General features: G+C 32.0%; 1 protein-coding gene across 1 annotated transcript; it reads left to right on the top strand.

The window, feature by feature from the left end:
• The first annotated feature begins 280 nt into the window (after positions 1 to 280).
• Positions 281 to 17,742, top strand: LOC142238078 (acyl-coenzyme A oxidase 1-like). Its single transcript, XM_075309607.1, has 9 exons — positions 281 to 807; positions 866 to 1,136; positions 1,212 to 1,351; positions 3,597 to 3,753; positions 3,813 to 4,105; positions 4,361 to 4,766; positions 8,133 to 8,639; positions 16,813 to 17,077; positions 17,142 to 17,742. Exons 2-9 carry the CDS (start codon positions 1,015 to 1,017, stop codon positions 17,415 to 17,417), a joined length of 2,166 nt encoding a protein of 721 aa, XP_075165722.1. The 5' UTR covers positions 281 to 807; positions 866 to 1,014; the 3' UTR covers positions 17,418 to 17,742.
• The last annotated feature ends 1,288 nt before the right edge of the window (positions 17,743 to 19,030 follow it).

Genomic DNA, 19,030 nt, shown 5'->3' with positions numbered 1-19,030 from the left:
AGGACAAGAACCCTCCCAACACGCCAGAGCTCCGCCCAATTGAGAAATACTGGGCTATTGTCAAGCGGAACCTAAAGAAGACCAAAAAAACTGCTAAGGACGAGCAGCAGTTCAAGGCAAACTGGCTTTCTGCGGCGAAGAAGGTGAACAAGGTGGATGTACAAAATCTGATGGCAGGTGTCAAGCGTGAGGCCCGGCAATTCGGATTTGGAAAAGCGAAAGCCTAACTGAATATATTTCCTGAATTTTATACTAATTGAACTTGAAAAAGAAATTTAATTTGATTTTTTAAATAAACGATTTCAACGATTTACACGCGTTTTCCCTTGACCAAATTTTGACCGTATCACCCTTTATGAATTTACCATTATCGGATAGTTTAGGTTACCATACACCGTCATTAAGGCCAAATTTTATCGAAATCCACGCTGCAGTTGTAGAAGAGAAATTGAGAAATTTGTGAACAAAAACAAAAAAAAAATGATCAGCTTTACTTGCAAAAGAGGCCTGCTGGAAATTTACACATTCGATTAGCCACCAGAACTCAAGCGCAGCCTATGGTAATGCCGTAACGGCAGGTGGCAGCTCCCCGCTCGTATTTATCGACCGAGGGGTCAAAATAAGGCAGATCATGGACATTTCAACAGGACTCAACATGCGTTAGCAAAAAAATTACTTAAATAGAGGTGCATTGCTTCATTTGTACCTCGCAATGGCCACCAAAGTCTCCTGATCTCAATCCATTGCCACAAAAATCACCAAGACGTCGCTTGGCCAAATGTAGCAAATTCGAACTGTTTCCAAATTGTAATTAATGTTAATTCGAACATATATAATCTGATTCTAAAATTTGTCATTTTTTTAGCTTTTAAACAAAGAAATTTAACATAACCCATCGTACTCCTTTTCTCCATTTGTATTTTCCGGTATTTTGCTTCTTTTTATTTGATAAGATTTTTTTGAAGCCTTTGTATCAAATTATAAACAACAATTGATATTGCATGCTACTTTTGGATGTTAAATTTGGATTTTCTTATCGCTGTTGATTTTGCCCAAACAGTAATAATCAAATTTTCTAATGAGCATAGTCCACAATTATCAACGGTTTTTGCAGTTCTTGTGAAGGCCTTAATCAAGTAAGTATGGAGTGTAGGGAGCTAAACCATTCCTGTTTTTAATAATTTTGCGTGTGTGTTTTGGTTGCATGAAAGAATGGAGACAACTTTTGAAATCCCCAATAGAGTTAATCCCGATATTGCCCAGGAACGCCAAAATGCTACTTTCAATACCGAAGAAATGGCCATTTGGTTTTATGGATCAAAGGAAAATTTAGAAATGAAACGTAAAATTGGTAAGTGATGGAGATGAGCAAATAATTGACTAATTTTGCAAAACAGAAACCTTAAGTGCAAAATTCAATTGTAAAATACAAATTATTTAAAAACAAGTATATACGGCCGTAAGTTCGGCCAGGCCGAAGCTTATGTACCCTCCACCATGGATTGCGTAGAAACTTCTACTGAAGACTGTCATCCACAATCGAATTACTTGGGTTGAGGTAACAATTGCCGATGGCAAGGTATCTTAAAACTTGCTAACACCGTAATATATACCACATAGTCCATACGTGGTATATATTAAAGGCCGATTAAATACGTATATAATTAAGTTTAAAGTGTCTATAGAAATAAAATTTTGGCAAAAAAAAATTTTGACAACATTTTCTATAGAAGTAAAATTTGGAAAAAAATTCTATAGAAGTAAAATTTGGAAAAATTTTTCTATAGAAATAAAATTTTAACAAAATTTTCTATGGAAATAAAATTTTGACAAAATTTTCTATAGAAATAAAATTTTGACAAAATTTTCTATAGAAATAAAATTTTGACAAAATTTTCTATAGAAATAAAATTTGGAAAAAAATTTCTATAGAAATAAAATTTTGACAAAATTTTCTATAGAAATAAAATTTTGACAAAATTTTCTATAGAAATAAAATTTTGACAAAATTTTCTATAGAAATAACAGTTTGACAATGTTTTCTATAAAAATAAAATTTTGGTAGATTAGTTTTGGCTCGAGTGGCAACCATGATTATGAACCGATATGGACCAATTTTTGTGTGATTGGGGATCGGCTATATATAACTATGGACCGATACGGACCAATTCTTGCGTGTTTCTTAGAGACCACATTCTATCACCATGTTCCAAATTTCAACCGGATCGGATGAATTTTGCTCCTCCAAGAGGCTCCGGAGGACAAATCTATGGATCGATTTATATGGGGGCTATATATAATTATGGACTGATATGAACCAATTCCTGCATGGTTGTTGGATACCATATACTAACATCACGTACCAAATTTCAACGGAATCGGATGAATTTTGTTCTTCAAAGGGGCTCCGGAGGTCAAATCTGGGGATCGGTTTATATGGGGCCTATATGTAATTATTGACCGATGTGGACCAATTTTTGCATGGTCTTTAGAGACCATATACTTACACCATGTACAAAATTTCAGCCGGATCGGATGAAATTTGCTTTTCTTAGAGTCTTCGCAAGCCAAATCAAGGGATCGGTTTATATGGGGGCTATATATAATTATGGACCGATGTGGACCAATTTTTGCATGGTCATTAGAGACCATATACTAACACCATGTACCAAATTTCAACCGGATCGGATGAAATTTGTATCTCTTAGAGGCTCCGCAAGCCAAATCGGGGGATCGGTTTATATGGGGGCTATATATAATTATGGACCGATGTGGACCAATTTTTCCATGGTTGTTAGAGACCATATACTTACACCATGTACCAAATTTCAGCCAGATCGGATGAGATCGGCAAAGAGAGCTTGGAGATGAAATCGAGAAATATAATGTACAAGATGCTACAAAGCGATATACGTTGAGAGGCTTCAAGGCGAGTTGCCGAACACTTTCTCCGCAAGAAAAAAGTCGACATAGACGCGACGACATGAAAAATTTAAGCTTTAGTCGGGACTTAAAATAAGAGGAGATGGTAACGAACCACGTAAGGGACCGCCTCGAAGTAATGTGAAAAAGGTTTCGGGTGGAAATCATTCCTCGAAGGAAGAGGGATGGGGTTTAGCCGGTATCGTCCTTGTAATGGTGTATAAAGCATTTTCCTACCCTTATCCGGTACAAGAGTACACACAGAGAAAGAATATGATCACCTCCTAGAGTAAACTGTTATATTTGGACGGTGAACATATAACATAGTAGTTTCTGATTTCGACAACCATTTTCTGCTGGCGAGAAAACAAAATTTTTGCGGCATAAATAATGTTTTCTCCCTATCCGAAAATAACATTTTGCTCTCGGTGTGTATAAAATAAATACATTTTTATTACATTAAATAATATAAAAAAAATAATTAAATTAATGTATATAAAATTTATAAATTTATACAAATAATTAAACTTAATTAATAATTATTAAATTCAACTAATGATTATTATATTGATTCATGAAATTAAAATCTAGTTAATTAAACTAGGCTTAGTCCAACATAATTTTAATTTAAATATGAAAATTATTAATTGAATTATTTAATTTAAATCAAACAGTAAAGGAAGCTTGTGCCCATTTGGATGATCCCTTGATGAAGGAGTTCTTGTCATATGAAGACATGGCCTCTTTAGCCATAAAAGGAAGCATTGAAAGTGTAAAGGTATTACGGTCTTTGCAGGATCGTTTAAATCCAGGTGGTACAGATATATATCCGTAAGTTCGTGGGCTCATTAACGTGTAACTCAATGTTGAATGAGTTTTTCATTTTCCAGAGAACGAATGGGTGATAATGCCATAAATGCTTTAACTCCTGGTGGTAATCCTCTTGCTGTACATATTCTAATGTTCACGCGTGCCCTTAAGGAACAAGGTACCCCAGAACAATATGAGAAATTTGGACGACGTGCTGATAATTGCGAAATTATTGGTACCTTTGCCCAAACGGAATTGGGTCATGGGACATACTTGAGGGGTTTGGAAGCTAGAGCCGATTATGATCGTCAAACAGAGGAATTTATTTTGAATAGTCCAAAATTGACTTCCTACAAATGGTGGCCTGGAGGATGTAAGTACAAATTAAGAAACTCCGATTAGCGGAAACCTCTCAAAAGTAGAGAACTTTCGGGAGAAAATTGTGAGAAGTTAATTGTAATGTGATAGTAGAGCAATCACATTAAAACTAACCCCTCATAAGTGGACCCCTGCCAAAAGTGAACCATAGTTAGGCGACCGTGAGTGTCCACTTCTGAGAGATTTCAGTATATTTAGTTTTCCTTTATGGTATATTATTTTATTAATATACTCCCTTCCCCCTGTAAAGTGGGTCAAACATGCAACTATTGCATATTTGTAGCCCAACTCTATATAGATAATCAGCCGAAAGGAATTCAAATGTTTGTTGTCCAAATACGTGATGAGGATACCCATATTCCACTGCCTGGTGTTCATGTGGGTGAGATTGGTAAGAAAATGGGCTATAATGCAGTTAACAATGGATTTTTGGGCCTGAAAGATTATCGTGTACCACGCTTGCATATGCTGATGCGAAATCAACAAGTGTTACCCGATGGTACCTTTATCAAAAGTCCTGTCTCTCAACTTTCCTATTTCCCCATGATATTTGTTCGTTGCATGGTTGCCCGGATGTGTGCCGAAATGTTAGCCCAAGTTGCGACAATTACCACTCGTTATTCGGTTATAAGAAGACAAAGTCCCATTGAGGAGGGGTAAGTTCAGAAAAGTTAAGTTTAGCGGAAATGTTCCAAAGAAAGAACAATTTGCAGGGTTCGGTAGTGGTGCCCATGTCAATTTTTTTGGTAATTGATCAACATTTTATTTTTATAGACAATTTTGTCAAAAATTTTATTTCTCTAGAAAATTTTGTCAAAATTTTATTTTTATAGAAAATTTTGTCTAAATTTTATTTCTATAGAAAATTTTGTCTAAATTTTATTTCTATAGAAAATTTTGTGAAAATTTCATTTATATTGAAAATTTTGTCAAAAAATTATTTCTATAGAAAATTTTGTCATAATTTTATTTCTATAGAAAATTTTGTCAAAATTGTTTTTCTACAGAAAATTTTCTCAAAACTTTATTTCTTTAGAAAATTTTGTCAAAATTTTACTTCCATAGATAATTTTTTTAAAATTTTATTTCTATACAAAATTTTCTCAAGATTTTATTTTTCTACAAAATTTTGTCACAAATTTATTTCTGTATAAAATTTTGTCAAAATTTTATTTCTATATAAAATTTTGTCAAAATTTTATTTCTATAGAAAGTTTTATCAAAATTTTATTTCTATATAAAATTTTCTCACAATTTTATTTCTATAGAAAATTTTGTCAAAATTTTATTTCTATATAAATTCTTTTTCTACGCAAAATTTATAAAATTTTATTTCTATAGAAAATCTATAAAATTTTATTTCTATAGAACATTTTCTCAAAATTTTATTTCTACAGAAAATTTTGTCAAAATTTAATTTCTACAGAAAATTTTGTCAAAATTTTATCTCTATAGAAAATTTTGTCAAAATTGTATCTCTATAGAAATTATTATAATTTTTTTTTCTATAGAAAATTTTGTGAACATTTTATTTTAATTTTGTCAAAATTTTATTCCTATAGAAAATTTTGTCACAAATTTTATTTCTATAAAAAATTTTGTCAATTTTTTTGGTAGAAATTATTCTATGGAAAATTTTGTCAAAATTTTATTTCTACAGAAAATTTTGTCAAACTTTTATTTCTATAGAAATTATTATAATTTTTTTTCTATAGAACATTTTGTGAACATTTTATGTCTGTGGAAAATTTTGTCAAAATCGTATTACTATGGAAAATTTTGTCGAAAATTTAGCTACATAGACAATTTTGTCAAAATGTTATTGCCATAGAAAATTTTATAATTTTTTTGCTATAGAAAATTTTGTCAAAATTTTATCTCTATAGAAAATTTTGGCAAACTTTTATTTCTACAGAAAATTTTGTCAAACTTTTATTTCTATAGAAATTATTATAATTTTTTTCTATAGAAAATTTTGTGAACATTTTATTTTAATTTTGTCAAAATTTTATTCCTATAGAAAATTTTGTCACAAATTTTATTTCTATAGAAAATTTTGTCAAAATTTAATTTCTATTGAAAATTTTGTCAAAATTGTAAATCCATAGAAAATTTTGTCCAAATTTTATCTCTATAGAAAATTTTGTCAAAATGTTATCTCTATAGAAATTATTATAATTTTTTTATCTATAGAAAATTTTGTGAACATTTTATTTTAATTCTGTCAAAATTTTATTCCTATAGAAAATTTTGTCACAAACTTTATTTCTATAGAAAATTTTGTCAAAATTAAATTTCTATGGAAAATTTTGTTAAAAATTTTAAATCCATAGAAAATTTTGTCAAAATTTTATTTCTACAGAAAATTTTGTCAAACTTTTATTTCTATAGAAATTATTATAATTTTTTTTTCTATAGAAAATTTTTTGAACATTTTATTTCTATGGAAAATTTTGTCAAAATCGTATTCCTATTTAAAATTTTGTAGAAAATTTAGTTACATGGAAAATTTTGTACAATTTTTTTTTATTATAAAAATTTTGTCAAAATGTTATTGCTATAGAAAATTTTATAATTTTTTTTCTATAGAAAGTTTTGTCAACATTTTTTTTCTATGGACAATTTTGTTTCTGTAGAAATTTTTGTCAAAGTTTTATTTCTATCGAAATGTCAAAATTTTATTTCTATAGAAAATTTTGTTCTATAGGAAAATTTTTTCAAAAATTTTATTTCCATATGTTTTTTTTTAATTTTATTTCTATAGAAAATTTTGTACAAATTTTATTTCTATAGAAAATTTTGTAAAAATTTTATTTCTATAGAACATTTTTTCAAAATTTTATTTCTTTAGAAGATTTTGTCAAAATGTTATTTCGGTAGAAAATTTTGTCAAAATTCTATTTCTTAGAAAATTTTGTCAAAATGTTATTTCTATATAAAAGTTTTTTATAATTTTGTTTCTATAGAAAATTTTGTCGAAATTTTATTTCTATAGAAAAATTTGTCAAAATTTTATTTCTATAGAAAATTTTGTCAAAATTTTATTTCGTTTTGTTTGTTATTGTTGGCTTCTCTTCAATCGTTATTGTTGTCTTTTTTGATCTCAGCTTAAAGCCATGCATTGACTAAACTACAAGTGTAGCTTAACCAACAGAGGAAAAGTATGCTTGTCAAATTTATTTGGGCAAAGCCCTATAGACTGCAAGATGGTTGGATGTACAGCTGTTTCGGAATTACCACATTCCTCATCAGCATCCTCTACTTGCAGCAAAACTATCAACCAATTATCAGAATAAATTCGGGTAATTCACTCAACCCAACGTGAACTACACTTGAACCTCCCGAAAAAGGGTTTGATAGTCGGCTACTGCCTAAACAAATTTGCCAGCATATCTCTTTTCCTTTGCCAAACTCAAATCATCGATTTGAATGTATTTGGCTGGGTTTGTTTTTGAGCGTGCTTCCTCTATCTTCATTCGTTTTGTTTGTTATTGTTTTTCGGGAGGTTCAAGTGTAGTTCACGTTGGGTTGAGTGAATTACCCGAATTTATTCTGATAATTGGTTGATAGTTTTGCTGCAAGTAGAGGATGCTGATGAGGAATGTGGTAATTCCGAAACAGCTGTACATCCAACCATCTTGCAGTCTATAGGGCTTTGCCCAAATAAATTTGACAAGCATACTTTTCCTCTGTTGGTTAAGCTACACTTGTAGTTTAGTCAATGCATGGCTTTAAGCTGAGATCAAAAAAGACAACAATAAAATTTTATTTCTTTGAAAATGCTGTCAAAATTTTATTACTGTAGAACATTTTGTCAAAATTTTTTTACTATAGAAAAATTCTTTCTTTTTTGTCAAAACTTTGTTGATTTATTTTTTTCCAAAAAAGAGTGCCACTTTTTGAGCCACTGTTTATTACGGTGACAAGATTGGTGACAAAAAATCTTATTTCCGCTAAACGTTACTTTAACCACTTCAACTATGAGTTTAAACCCCACTAATCAGTGCTTTTTCTCTTCTTAGTGATCGCGAACCCAAAATTCTGGAACATACAACACAACAAATGAAAGTCTTTCCTGAAATTGCCACAAGTATAGCCTATCGTTTGGCTGCCAATAATTTACGATCTCTGTACAAAGAAACATCAGAAGCAATAAATCGTCAAGATTTTTCACGCCTCCCTGAACTACATGCTCTTGCCTGTATCCTTAAAGTTTCATGCTCGTATGATGCCTCCGTTGGCATTGAACGCTTACGTCAAGGTTGCGGTGGTCATGGTTATTTGACGGCTGGAAATATGGGAAATATATTTTCAATGGCCACATCTGCTTGTACCTATGAAGGTGAGAATTCCGTACTTTATTTGCAAGTGGGAAAAATTCTGATGAAAACCTGGACCGAAGTTTTGGCGGGAAAGCAATTAATGCCTACAATGTTGTATATTTCGGAATGTTCTCAAGGCGTCGAAACATTCAAATGGAATGGCTCATGGCAGAGTATGGTGAAGGCAATACAATATGCCTGTGTGGGGTAAGAATATTTGACTTTTATTTGCTTAACTAGCGTAACCCGGCCCGCTTCGCTGCGCCTTCCGAAGCGTATTTGGAGGAACATTTTGCATTAACTTAGTCAACTATATCCTTCGTGCTGAAAACAAATTCGAAAAGATTTCAATTCTTTTAAACAAATCGGACTACTTGATTTTTCGTTTATAGGTACAAATACGGCGGGAGAGGGTGTACCCTTCCCTCCAAATTTTTTTAATAATGTTCTGTATTCAAGTAGTTGGACAATCTTCTATATTTCTTGTGAATTTTAAGTGGGGTTTGTCAAGGAAAGGTATCCTTCTCCTCAACATATCTGAAAATTAAGCACTATATTATAATAACATACAAAGAATTACTGTTTCCCATCCAATAAATCGGAAAAAGCAAAAGTAGTAAAAAATTTTACCACATTAACATTTGCTAAGATGTTGGAAAATGATGCACCCTCTACGTTGGCTTCCAATTTCATGTAAATTTAAGTTCTTTACTAGAAAGAAGTCTGGCAGAAGCCTGTACAAAAATCATAAAATTATGTACCGAGTTCCCATTTACGGACAACCCTCTACTTTCAACTTAAGAAAAAAAAAAACGGACAAAAGGGAACCCTCTCTTTACTAAAAAGAAGACTAAAAAGAAGTCTGGCAGAAGCCTGTGCAAAAATCATAAAATTATGTACCGAGTTCCCATTTACGGACAACCCTCTACTTTCAATTTAAGAAAAGAAAAAAAAAACGGACAAAAGGGAACCCTCTCCCCACCTTCGCTCCACTCCGACCTGATATCGGACTATCACGTACCCTATATTAATTTCGCAACTACTCAATGGTCCCTATAAATTCTATCGAAGTAAATCGATAAAGTTTATTTCAATTTTCCCCTTCCCCAACCAGATATCGAAAAATCATATACTAATTTAAAAATTATGTATAAATTTAATCACCTCCTGCCACGTCCCTGTAAATTTCAAGTAGATCGGAGATGTTAAAATTGTGCTCTATTGTTTTAAAGGGACGTCAATTTCCCCGATACAATATCGACACCCCTAACCTTCCCTGAAAATTCTTGAAACTTTCCTTCAAGTATGGGGCAAGGAAGGTTGCCTCTTCGTTCATAACCTTCCCCCACTGCTTTTGTAAATTTCAAGAAAACTAATTTTTTTTGTAGTTTTAGAGGAGGACATCCTCCCCGACCAAATGTCGAAAAGCGTATCTTTTGTAAACGTCCCAAATGTCAATCAAATTATAAGCCTAAAGGGGCGGCCTCTCTTCCGTCCAAATATCACAAAATCAGGTATCAACTATTACGGTTGACGGAGGTTACGATCTCTCCCCAGTCCTCTGTAAATTTCAAGTAACTCGGTAAAGTTTAATTGTTTCTCTGTATGTACTTAAGAGAAGCGGATGTCTCCCTATGCCCTTTTATTTTTATTAAATAATCAGGAACCTGATATAAATTTCGTAACCCATGTTTTCTGTAAAATTTCAGTCGGTGGAGTTTAGTTTTGTTTGAACTTTCAAAACCAAAATTGGGCAAAGGGGTGGTCCCCCTCCCCGACCAAATATCGAAAAATAATGTAGCTGATTTTTGTCTACATGCCAACCCCAACATTCAATGAAAATTTCAAGCAAATCGCATAATTTTGTTCCAAGTTTCAAAAAGTAGGGCAAGTGGGAGGTCCCCTTTCCCATCCACATATGAAATCATCGGGTACCCCATATTAATTCCATAACCTCACCACATGTTCTCTGTAAATCTCAGATAATTTAGAGAATTTTAGTTTTTTCACTGTACTTTAAAAAAAGTCGAACAAAGGAGAGGCCCCCCTCCGCCACCAAATATCGAAATAAAAAGTAGCGGATCTTTCTCTAGATGCCAACCCCAATCTTCAACGAAAATTTCAACCAAATCGGTCAACTTTGGTCCAATTTTCAAAAAGTCCGACAAAGGGGAGGTCCCTCTCCGCGACCAGGTGTCAAAAAATGAGGTACCCTATTTTCACCACATGAACGCCCCCTACGATCTCTGAAAGTTTCAAGTAAATCGGTTCAGCCGTTTCGGAGCCAACTCGGTACATACAAACAAACATAGATTGAATTTTATATATATAGATTAAACTAGAAATTAGATTGGGAAATATTAGGTCTGTCTTTTATATGGAGTCACTTTTTTTTAAAAAGAATGACACTTTGTGTTCAACTTTTTACAAAATATCAGGGGCAACACTGAAATTAACTTTCTTAAAATTTTTTTTTTTTGAAAGTGCCACATAAAAAGCGGGCCCAAAAAGGATCAATGATTTTGGGCAATATATTATAGGGAGCCACCGCACTGTGGTCGAAAAGGCGCAGCTAGCGGCGCTTAATTAATAGCGCTTAGGGAAATTTTGTTTTTGTTTGTGTAATATTTTTTTTTGTTGAAAATAGATTAACCTGCAATGGTAAAAAAAAATGTAAATATATTATTTTTTTTTTTTTTTTTTGAAAGTTGCAACTTATTTTCATGTTTTTGACATTATTTATTTTATTCAGGAAAACATGAAAAAGTTAATATATTTAATGTTTCTGATTCTTTTGTCGATAAGTTGGATGACCACTACTTTCATCACAACCCCATTTGTAAATAGCAGTTATATTAAGAGTGTTATTAGTCTCAGAATTTTTAAAATCTTGGGAATGCGCAGCAAATATTCTGGCCACTGTGTGATCAATCAAGCATTGTATAGGCACCTCAAAAGAATGATCAGTAACTTGTAGCTCATCAGGATAGCACAGTTTTTTCGCAGCCACTAAAACATCGTAAGTGGGAAATATATTAGCATTTCTCTTTTTAGTTCCATTCTGCAAGTCCATGTAAGCCCTTTTTGTATAACCGCCATCAATATATAATGCTAAAGCTTCCTCTACTGTCTATTTTATGATATCATTATTATTATCGGTTAAAATGGCAGATTTAATTTTTTTTTGCCAAATTTTCATCGGATTTCAACATTGATACGACCATTCCTCTTGCCAGCCTTATATAAACTGGTACTGGCGGCAGACATGAGCTCATCGCATGGGATTTCTTTTGCGATTTCAGATACTTTTTTGTTTTTTCCTGGCTGTCAGTAAAACTTAATTTGGGTCGCCCAGTACTTGGGATTGGGTCTACCAATAAAATTTCACCATCTAACCAGACCTTGTTATTTCTCTCAAAAATCATCCGAGCCTGGTGGCTTTGTTTCCATTTCATGTTTATTTTTGAGGTGAAATTTTTTAATCTGTTGGTTATTTCAATGAGTTGATCATCATTATATTTGCTTTTATCTATGACGTCATAAATATAGGATTTCACAGCAGAAAACTTTTTAGAAGCGTCATGTTCCTCATACCAAACCAAAAATAGCACTTGCTTAGACACTGACATTCTACCTTAAAAAATAATTTATAAAAAAGTTGGAAAAATGTGGTTCTCATTTTGGACATTTCACATTACAAGACTCTATATTAACTAAAAAAAATAAAATTACATCGAATCCATGCGAATCACAGAAGTTTAGCTCTACAACAGGTGAATTTATTGGTAAACATTATAATTCTTACTAGCACTTTGAACAACAACAAATATAAAACACAAACACTGGACACAAACACATTTTTGTTTGTGTTAATACACATCTTTTTCTTTAATTAAAAAAAACTAAAAACAATTTTTCTGTCACCCCGACAAATTTAATTAACAATTGCTGTTGGTTGTTAAAAAAGGCGGAAAGATTTTCGGCTGCACCTGGTGCAACATATGTTGTGTTTGAAGCATTACAGCTGAGCGATGATGTATCAGTAATCGAATACAAAACAGTTTTTCAGTTAGAATACATTTTGAAATTTGAATTAATCGGAGCTAGAGTGGCCATTTCTACCACAATGCACCGGTTAGCATGCCCGCCTTGCATACACAAGGTCGTGGGTTCGATTCTTGCTACGACCGAACACCAAAAAGTTTTTCAGCGGTGGATTATTCCACCTCAGTAATGCTGGTGACATTTCTGAGGGTTTCAAAACTTCTCTAAGTGGTTTCACTGCAATGTGGAACGCCGTTCGGACTCGGCTATAAAAAGGAGGTCCCTTGTCATTGAGCTTAACATGGAATCGGGCAGCACTCAGTGATAAGAGAGAAGTTCACCAATGTGGTATCACAATGGAGTGAATAGTCTAAGTGAGCCTGATATATAGGGCTGCCACCTAACCTAACCTTGAGCAATATACAGTAGAGCATTTGGCTCAAAATGGGACGTAAATATAGGAAACCGTAAATTTGCTCAATCATAACATATCATACCATCATAGTTTGGCCGACATTGATCAAGAGGAAATTCAAGATAAGAATTTTTCAATGAGTCCTAAGGATTTGTTCCTTGTATTGCACACCTATATGGGTCTTAAGTTAGGCAATAATATTGAAGATGTAGAGAAAATGGATGGAAACACGATATATGAAGATCACCAAAGGATATGCAAATGTACGAGCAATCTAAAGGATAGTATACCCAAGAAGTTTACGACCACAAATTGTGAATTCCGGACTCATCAAAACCGATCCACGGAGTTTATCTCTCCACAAATGATACGATAGGGTAACAATTATTGCTCCGTTAGATTATAAATGGTCGAGAAGCTGGACTGGGAGGGTATATGATAGATGAAGGCACCCAGGCTCGACTCAAAGTGTCGGACCACAACACAATTCTGCAGACAGAATTGGGAGCGGTTGCCACAGTTGGTAGAATTCTACCAAAAATGGTAGATGTTTTACTCTTTGGTAGATTGGTAGAAATCTTGATGTTTTGGTAAATTTTTCAAAATATTCCTCTTCACAAATTTTCTATAGAAATAAAATTTTGGCAAAAGTTTCTATAGAAATAAAATTTTGGCATATTTTTCTAAAGAAATAAAATTTTGGCAAAATTTTGGATAGTAATACAATTTTGGCATAATTTTCTATAGAAATAAAAATTTGGCAACATTTTCTAAAGAAATTAAATTTTTGGTAATGTTTTCTATAGAAAAAAAAAAATTTGCAAAATTTTCTTTACAAATAAAATTTTGAAAAAAAATTCTTTAGAAATAAAATTTTTGCAAAATTTTCTATAGAAATAAAATGTTGGCAAAATTTTCTATAGAAATAAAATTTTGACATAATTTTCTAAGGAAATAACATTTTGACAAAATTTTCTATAGAAATAAAATTTTGACAAAATTTTCTATACGATTAAAATGTTGACAAAATTATCTAAGGAAATAAAATTTTAACAAAATTTTCTATAGAAATAAAATTTTGACAAAAGTTTCCATAGAAATAAAAATTTTTCAAAATTTTCTTTAGAAATACAGTTTTGACACAATTTTCTATAGAAATAAAATTTTGACACAATTTTTTTATAGCAATCAAATTTTGACAAAATTTTCCATAGAAATAAAATTTTTACAAAAGTTTCTATAGAACGAAAATTTTGAAAAAAATTTCTTTAGAAATAAAATATTGACAAAATTATCTATAGAAATAAAATTTTGACAAAATTTTCTATAGAGATAAAATTTTGACAAAATTTTCTATAGAGATAAAATTTTGACAAAATTTTCTATAGAGATAAAATTTTGACAAAATTTTCTATGGAAATAATTTTTGACAATATTTTCTATGGAAATAAAATTTTTAGAAAATTTTCTACAGAAATAAAATTTTGTGAAAATTTTCTATAGGAATAAAATTTTGACAAAATTTTCTATAGAAATAAAATTTTGACAAAATTTTCTATAGAAATAAAATGTAGACAAAATTTTCTATGGAAATAAAATGTAGACAAAATTTGCTATGGAAATAAAATTTTTAGAAAATTTTCTACAGAAATAAAATTTTGACAAAATTTTCTATAGGAATAAAATTTTGAAAAAATTTCTACAGAAATAAAATTTTATGAACATTTGTTATAGAAATAAAATTTTGCAATGTTATTTTTTGTTTGGTAGAATTTTTGTGGTTTGAGTGACAACGGTGCCAGAGAACGTGAAGATATTCACGGGTTAGGGGTTGAGATAGAGTTGGATCAATGGGCACTGAAAGGGCGATGAAAAGACTATGAGATGAATCAGAGAAGAAAAACTACAGGAAAATAGGTAGGAACACAGATAGGAGGCATAATTTCCATAATCGGACATCTGGTATTTAAGGCATGTCTGTACAGAATAGGAGAATTCAAGACGAAGTAATTGGGGAAGTGTTGTGAGGATAAGGAGACCTAGGATAACTGCTCATGTCACTCCTCTGGATTAACGATATATCGATTCAGTAACATAGGCGGAAGTTTTAATTCTGCAGGTGATTGGAAACAGATTACGGACACCTCTAAATCAATATCGAATTTAACCATGATCAAGAATATTCAATATAACAGGTTGGCTGATAAGTCCACGGTCTAACAAAGAAAATCACATTGTTTTGTCAAAATTCGTTTTTATTATTCAACATAGTTCCCTTCAAGTGCGATACAACGATTATAACGACCTTCCAATTTTTTGATACCATTTTGGTAGTACTCCTTCGGTTTTGCTTCAAAATAGGCCTCAGTTTCGGCGATCACCTCTTCATTGCAGCCAAATTTTTTCCCTGCGAGCATACTTTTGAGGTCGGAGAACAAGAAAAAGTCGCTGGGGTCAGATCTGGAGATTACGGTGGGTGGGGAAGCAATTCGAAGCCCAATTCATGAATTTTTGCCATCGTTCTCAATGACGTGTGGCACGGTGCGTTGTTTTGGTGGAGCAACACATTTTCCTTCTTCATATGGGGCTGCTTTGCCGCGATTTCGACCTTTAAACGCTCCAATAACGCCATATAATAGTCACTGTTTATGGTTTTTCCCTTCTCGAGATAATCGATAAAAATTATTCCATGCGCATCCCAAAAAACAGAGGCCGTTACTTTGCCAGCGGACTTTTGAGTCTTTCCACGCTTTCGGAGGCGGTTCACCGGTCGCTGTCCACTCAGCCGACTGTCGATTGGACTCAGGAGTATAGTGATGGAGCCATGTTTCATCCATTGTCACATATCGACGGAAAAACTCGGGTGTATTAACAGCTGAAAACACCACTCAGAATCATCAACACGTTGTTGTTTTTGGTCAAATGTGAGCTCGCGCGGCACCCATGTTGCACAGAGCTTCCGCATATCCAAATATTGATGAATGATATGACCAACACGTTCCTTTGATATCTTTAAGGCCTCTGCTATCTCGATCAACTTCATTTTATGGTCATTCATAATCATTTTGTGGATTTTTGTGATGTTTTCCTCGGTAACCACCTGTTTCGGGCGTCCACTGCGTTCACCGTCCTCCGTGCTCATTTCACCACGCTTGAATTTTGCATACCAATCAATTATTGTTGATTTCCCTGGGGCAGAGTCCGGAAACTCATTATCAAGCCAAGTTTTTGCTTCCACCGTAGTTTTTCCCTTCAGAAAACAGTATTTTATCAAAACACGAAATTCCTTTGTTTCCATTTTTTTCACGATAACAAAAGATGCTTCACAAAAGACGCTCTATCTCACAAACTAATTGACTTACAGACGTCAAATTTTGACACGAATCAATTGAAGGTTGGTACTATATAAAAATAATATAAATTTAATACTAGCGACGCCATCTATGTGTCAGACCGGGGACTTATCAGCCAACCTTACGAGTATATTTTATATTATTAGCACCCAATTTGTGTTACCGTTGTACCACTTATTTCAAGCGTTGACACTTTTGTGGCACTTTTTTATAGCGCCACTAAATTCCATACTTTTTAAATTTTAAATGGTGTGTCACTTTTTAGTCCTTTTTTAGTGTTATAATTTTTTGGTAAATATTGATCGCGGATCTCATTTAAATTATGGTGCCTTAAAATATAATCAAACTTAATTCATCAAATTAATTTAATTCGCATTTTTTTTTTTCTTTATAAAATGTTGTGTCACCTTTTGTTGCCAGTAACACTTTTGGTGCTACTTTTTTGAAATTCTCAACGGTAAAGCTAATTACATACCCCCTTATTTGGTAGGAAGTACCAAAATAATTTTTTACCAAACGGTTAATGTCATAATCTCCTGAAACTGTAATTCTTTTCAATAACCTACAGCTCTATTCGCGTAGCCTATGCTAGTTTCAATGCACGCCTGAAATCAGGACTTAGTCAATCTGCCGCCGTTAGTAATACTGGATTGGAATTGACAAAAGCAGCGGAATTACATGGACGTGCCTACGTAGCATCAAACTTTTATGAGCAAGTCATCAATGGCACCAATAAACATCAACGTTCACCACAATTCCAAAGAGTTTTGGAAAATCTCTTGGAATTATATTTGATACAAATATTTTTCAGGCATTTGGGTGATATTTTAAGGGTAAGCAATGGTATTTGATTTAATATGGAGAAATAAGAGAATTCGAATTTTTGATCCCTTTTAGTTTGTTCACATTTCGGAAGATGAAATTTGCAATTTACAAATGCGTTTGGAAGAAGTTCTCAAAAAACTAAGACCTGATGCTGTGGCCATTACCGATGCGTTTGATTTCGAGGATAAAGTCTTGAGTTCAGCATTGGGTTGTTACGATGGCAATGTCTATGAACGTCTATTTCAGGCTGCTTTGAAACATCCCTTAAATCGTAAACCTATACCGGATTTCTTTGAGAAATATTTGAAGCCTTTTATGAAAGAAAATGCTGCAAATGCTAAATTGTAAAAAGAAATAAAATAAATTATTTGACTTGTTATTGATAACTACAAACACGCAGAGTAGGCATATGGTTACCCCAACCATATTTCAAGAGCATAATGTTATTTTTCGCGGGAAACATGTAACATGTTTGTTGCAACCATATTATTTTCTCGGAAATTATAATGTGTCTGATTGCGGAAAGCATGTGATGTTTGGCGAGAAAAGAATATTTTTACGACAAAAATGTTACACAATCACCGTGAAAAGGTAACATGGTGCTCTTGAAACATGTTTGAGGTGATTATATTCCTTCTCTGGAATTTAGAGATACAAAGATTTTCAACTTAAATGTTGGTATGGATTCGGGCTAAATATGCGGTTTATTTAAAATAAAGATCTTCAATTTAGAATAAGGGGGAGAATTGGCATACATATCTACACTACTCAGCAAAACATGGGTAAGTAGTTGGGGTAAACTGCCTACCAATAGCATTTGTGCCATACCCCCAGTAATACAGGGTGGTAAGGTACCTGTGGATTTTTTGGACTTTTATTCGTCACAAATCTGTCCTTTATATGATCTCACATATGATGGTTTACACTTCCTGTACTAATTCATACAGGTAGTCATTAAGTATTATGTTTACCTAAAAAAGAAGTGAGTAAAGCAGAAAGTCGGGCGGGGCCGACTATATAATATCCTAAACCACCCCTACTGATTTTTTTTAATTTAGAATATTATGGCCAAATTTGGGAAAATCGGGTGACATTCAAAATCGATCCAAAATTATCTACCAAAATTTGAAGAATATTCTACCAAACAAAACAAACTTTTATTTTTATAGAACATTTGTCAAAATTTTATTTCTATAGAAAATTTTGTCAACATTTTATTTCTATTGAAATTTTTTGTCAAAATTGTATTTCTATAGAAAATTTTGTCAAAATTTTATTTCTATAGAATATTTTGTCAAAATTTTATTTCAATAGACAAAATTTTATTTCTATAGAAAATTTTGTAAAAATTTTATTTCTATAGAAAATTTTGTCAAAATTGATTTGTATTTTGTGTCAAAATTTGATTTCTATTGAAATTTTTGTCAAAATTTTATTTCTACAGAAAATTTTGTCAAAATTTTATTTCTATAGAACATTGTGTCAAAATTTTATTTCTATAGAAAATTTTGTCAAAATTTCATTTCTATAGAGAATTTTGTCAAAATTTTATTTGTATTGAAAATTTTGTCAACATTTTATTTCTATAGAAAATTTTGTCAAAATTTCATTTCTATAGAAAATTTTGCCAAAATTTCATTTCTATAGAGAATTTTGTCAAAATTTTATTTCTATAGAAAATTTTGTCAAAATTTTATTTCTATAGAAAAATTTGTCAAAATTTTATTTCTATAGAAAATTTTGTAAAAATTTTATTTCTATAGAAAATTTTGCCAAAATTTTATTTCTATAGAAAATTTTGTCAAAATTTTATTTCTATAGAAAATTTTGTCAAAATTTTATTTCTATAGAAAATTTTGTCAAAATTTTATTTCTATAGAAAATTTTGTCAAAATTTTATTTCTATAGAAAATTTTGTCAAAATTTTATTTCTATAGAAAATTTTGCCAAAATTTTATTTC

This window comes from Haematobia irritans, chromosome 5 (assembly GCF_050003625.1).
Source record: "Haematobia irritans isolate KBUSLIRL chromosome 5, ASM5000362v1, whole genome shotgun sequence".
Taxonomy (NCBI): Eukaryota; Metazoa; Arthropoda; class Insecta; order Diptera; family Muscidae; genus Haematobia; species Haematobia irritans.
This window is presented reverse-complemented; position numbering and strand designations above follow the sequence as displayed.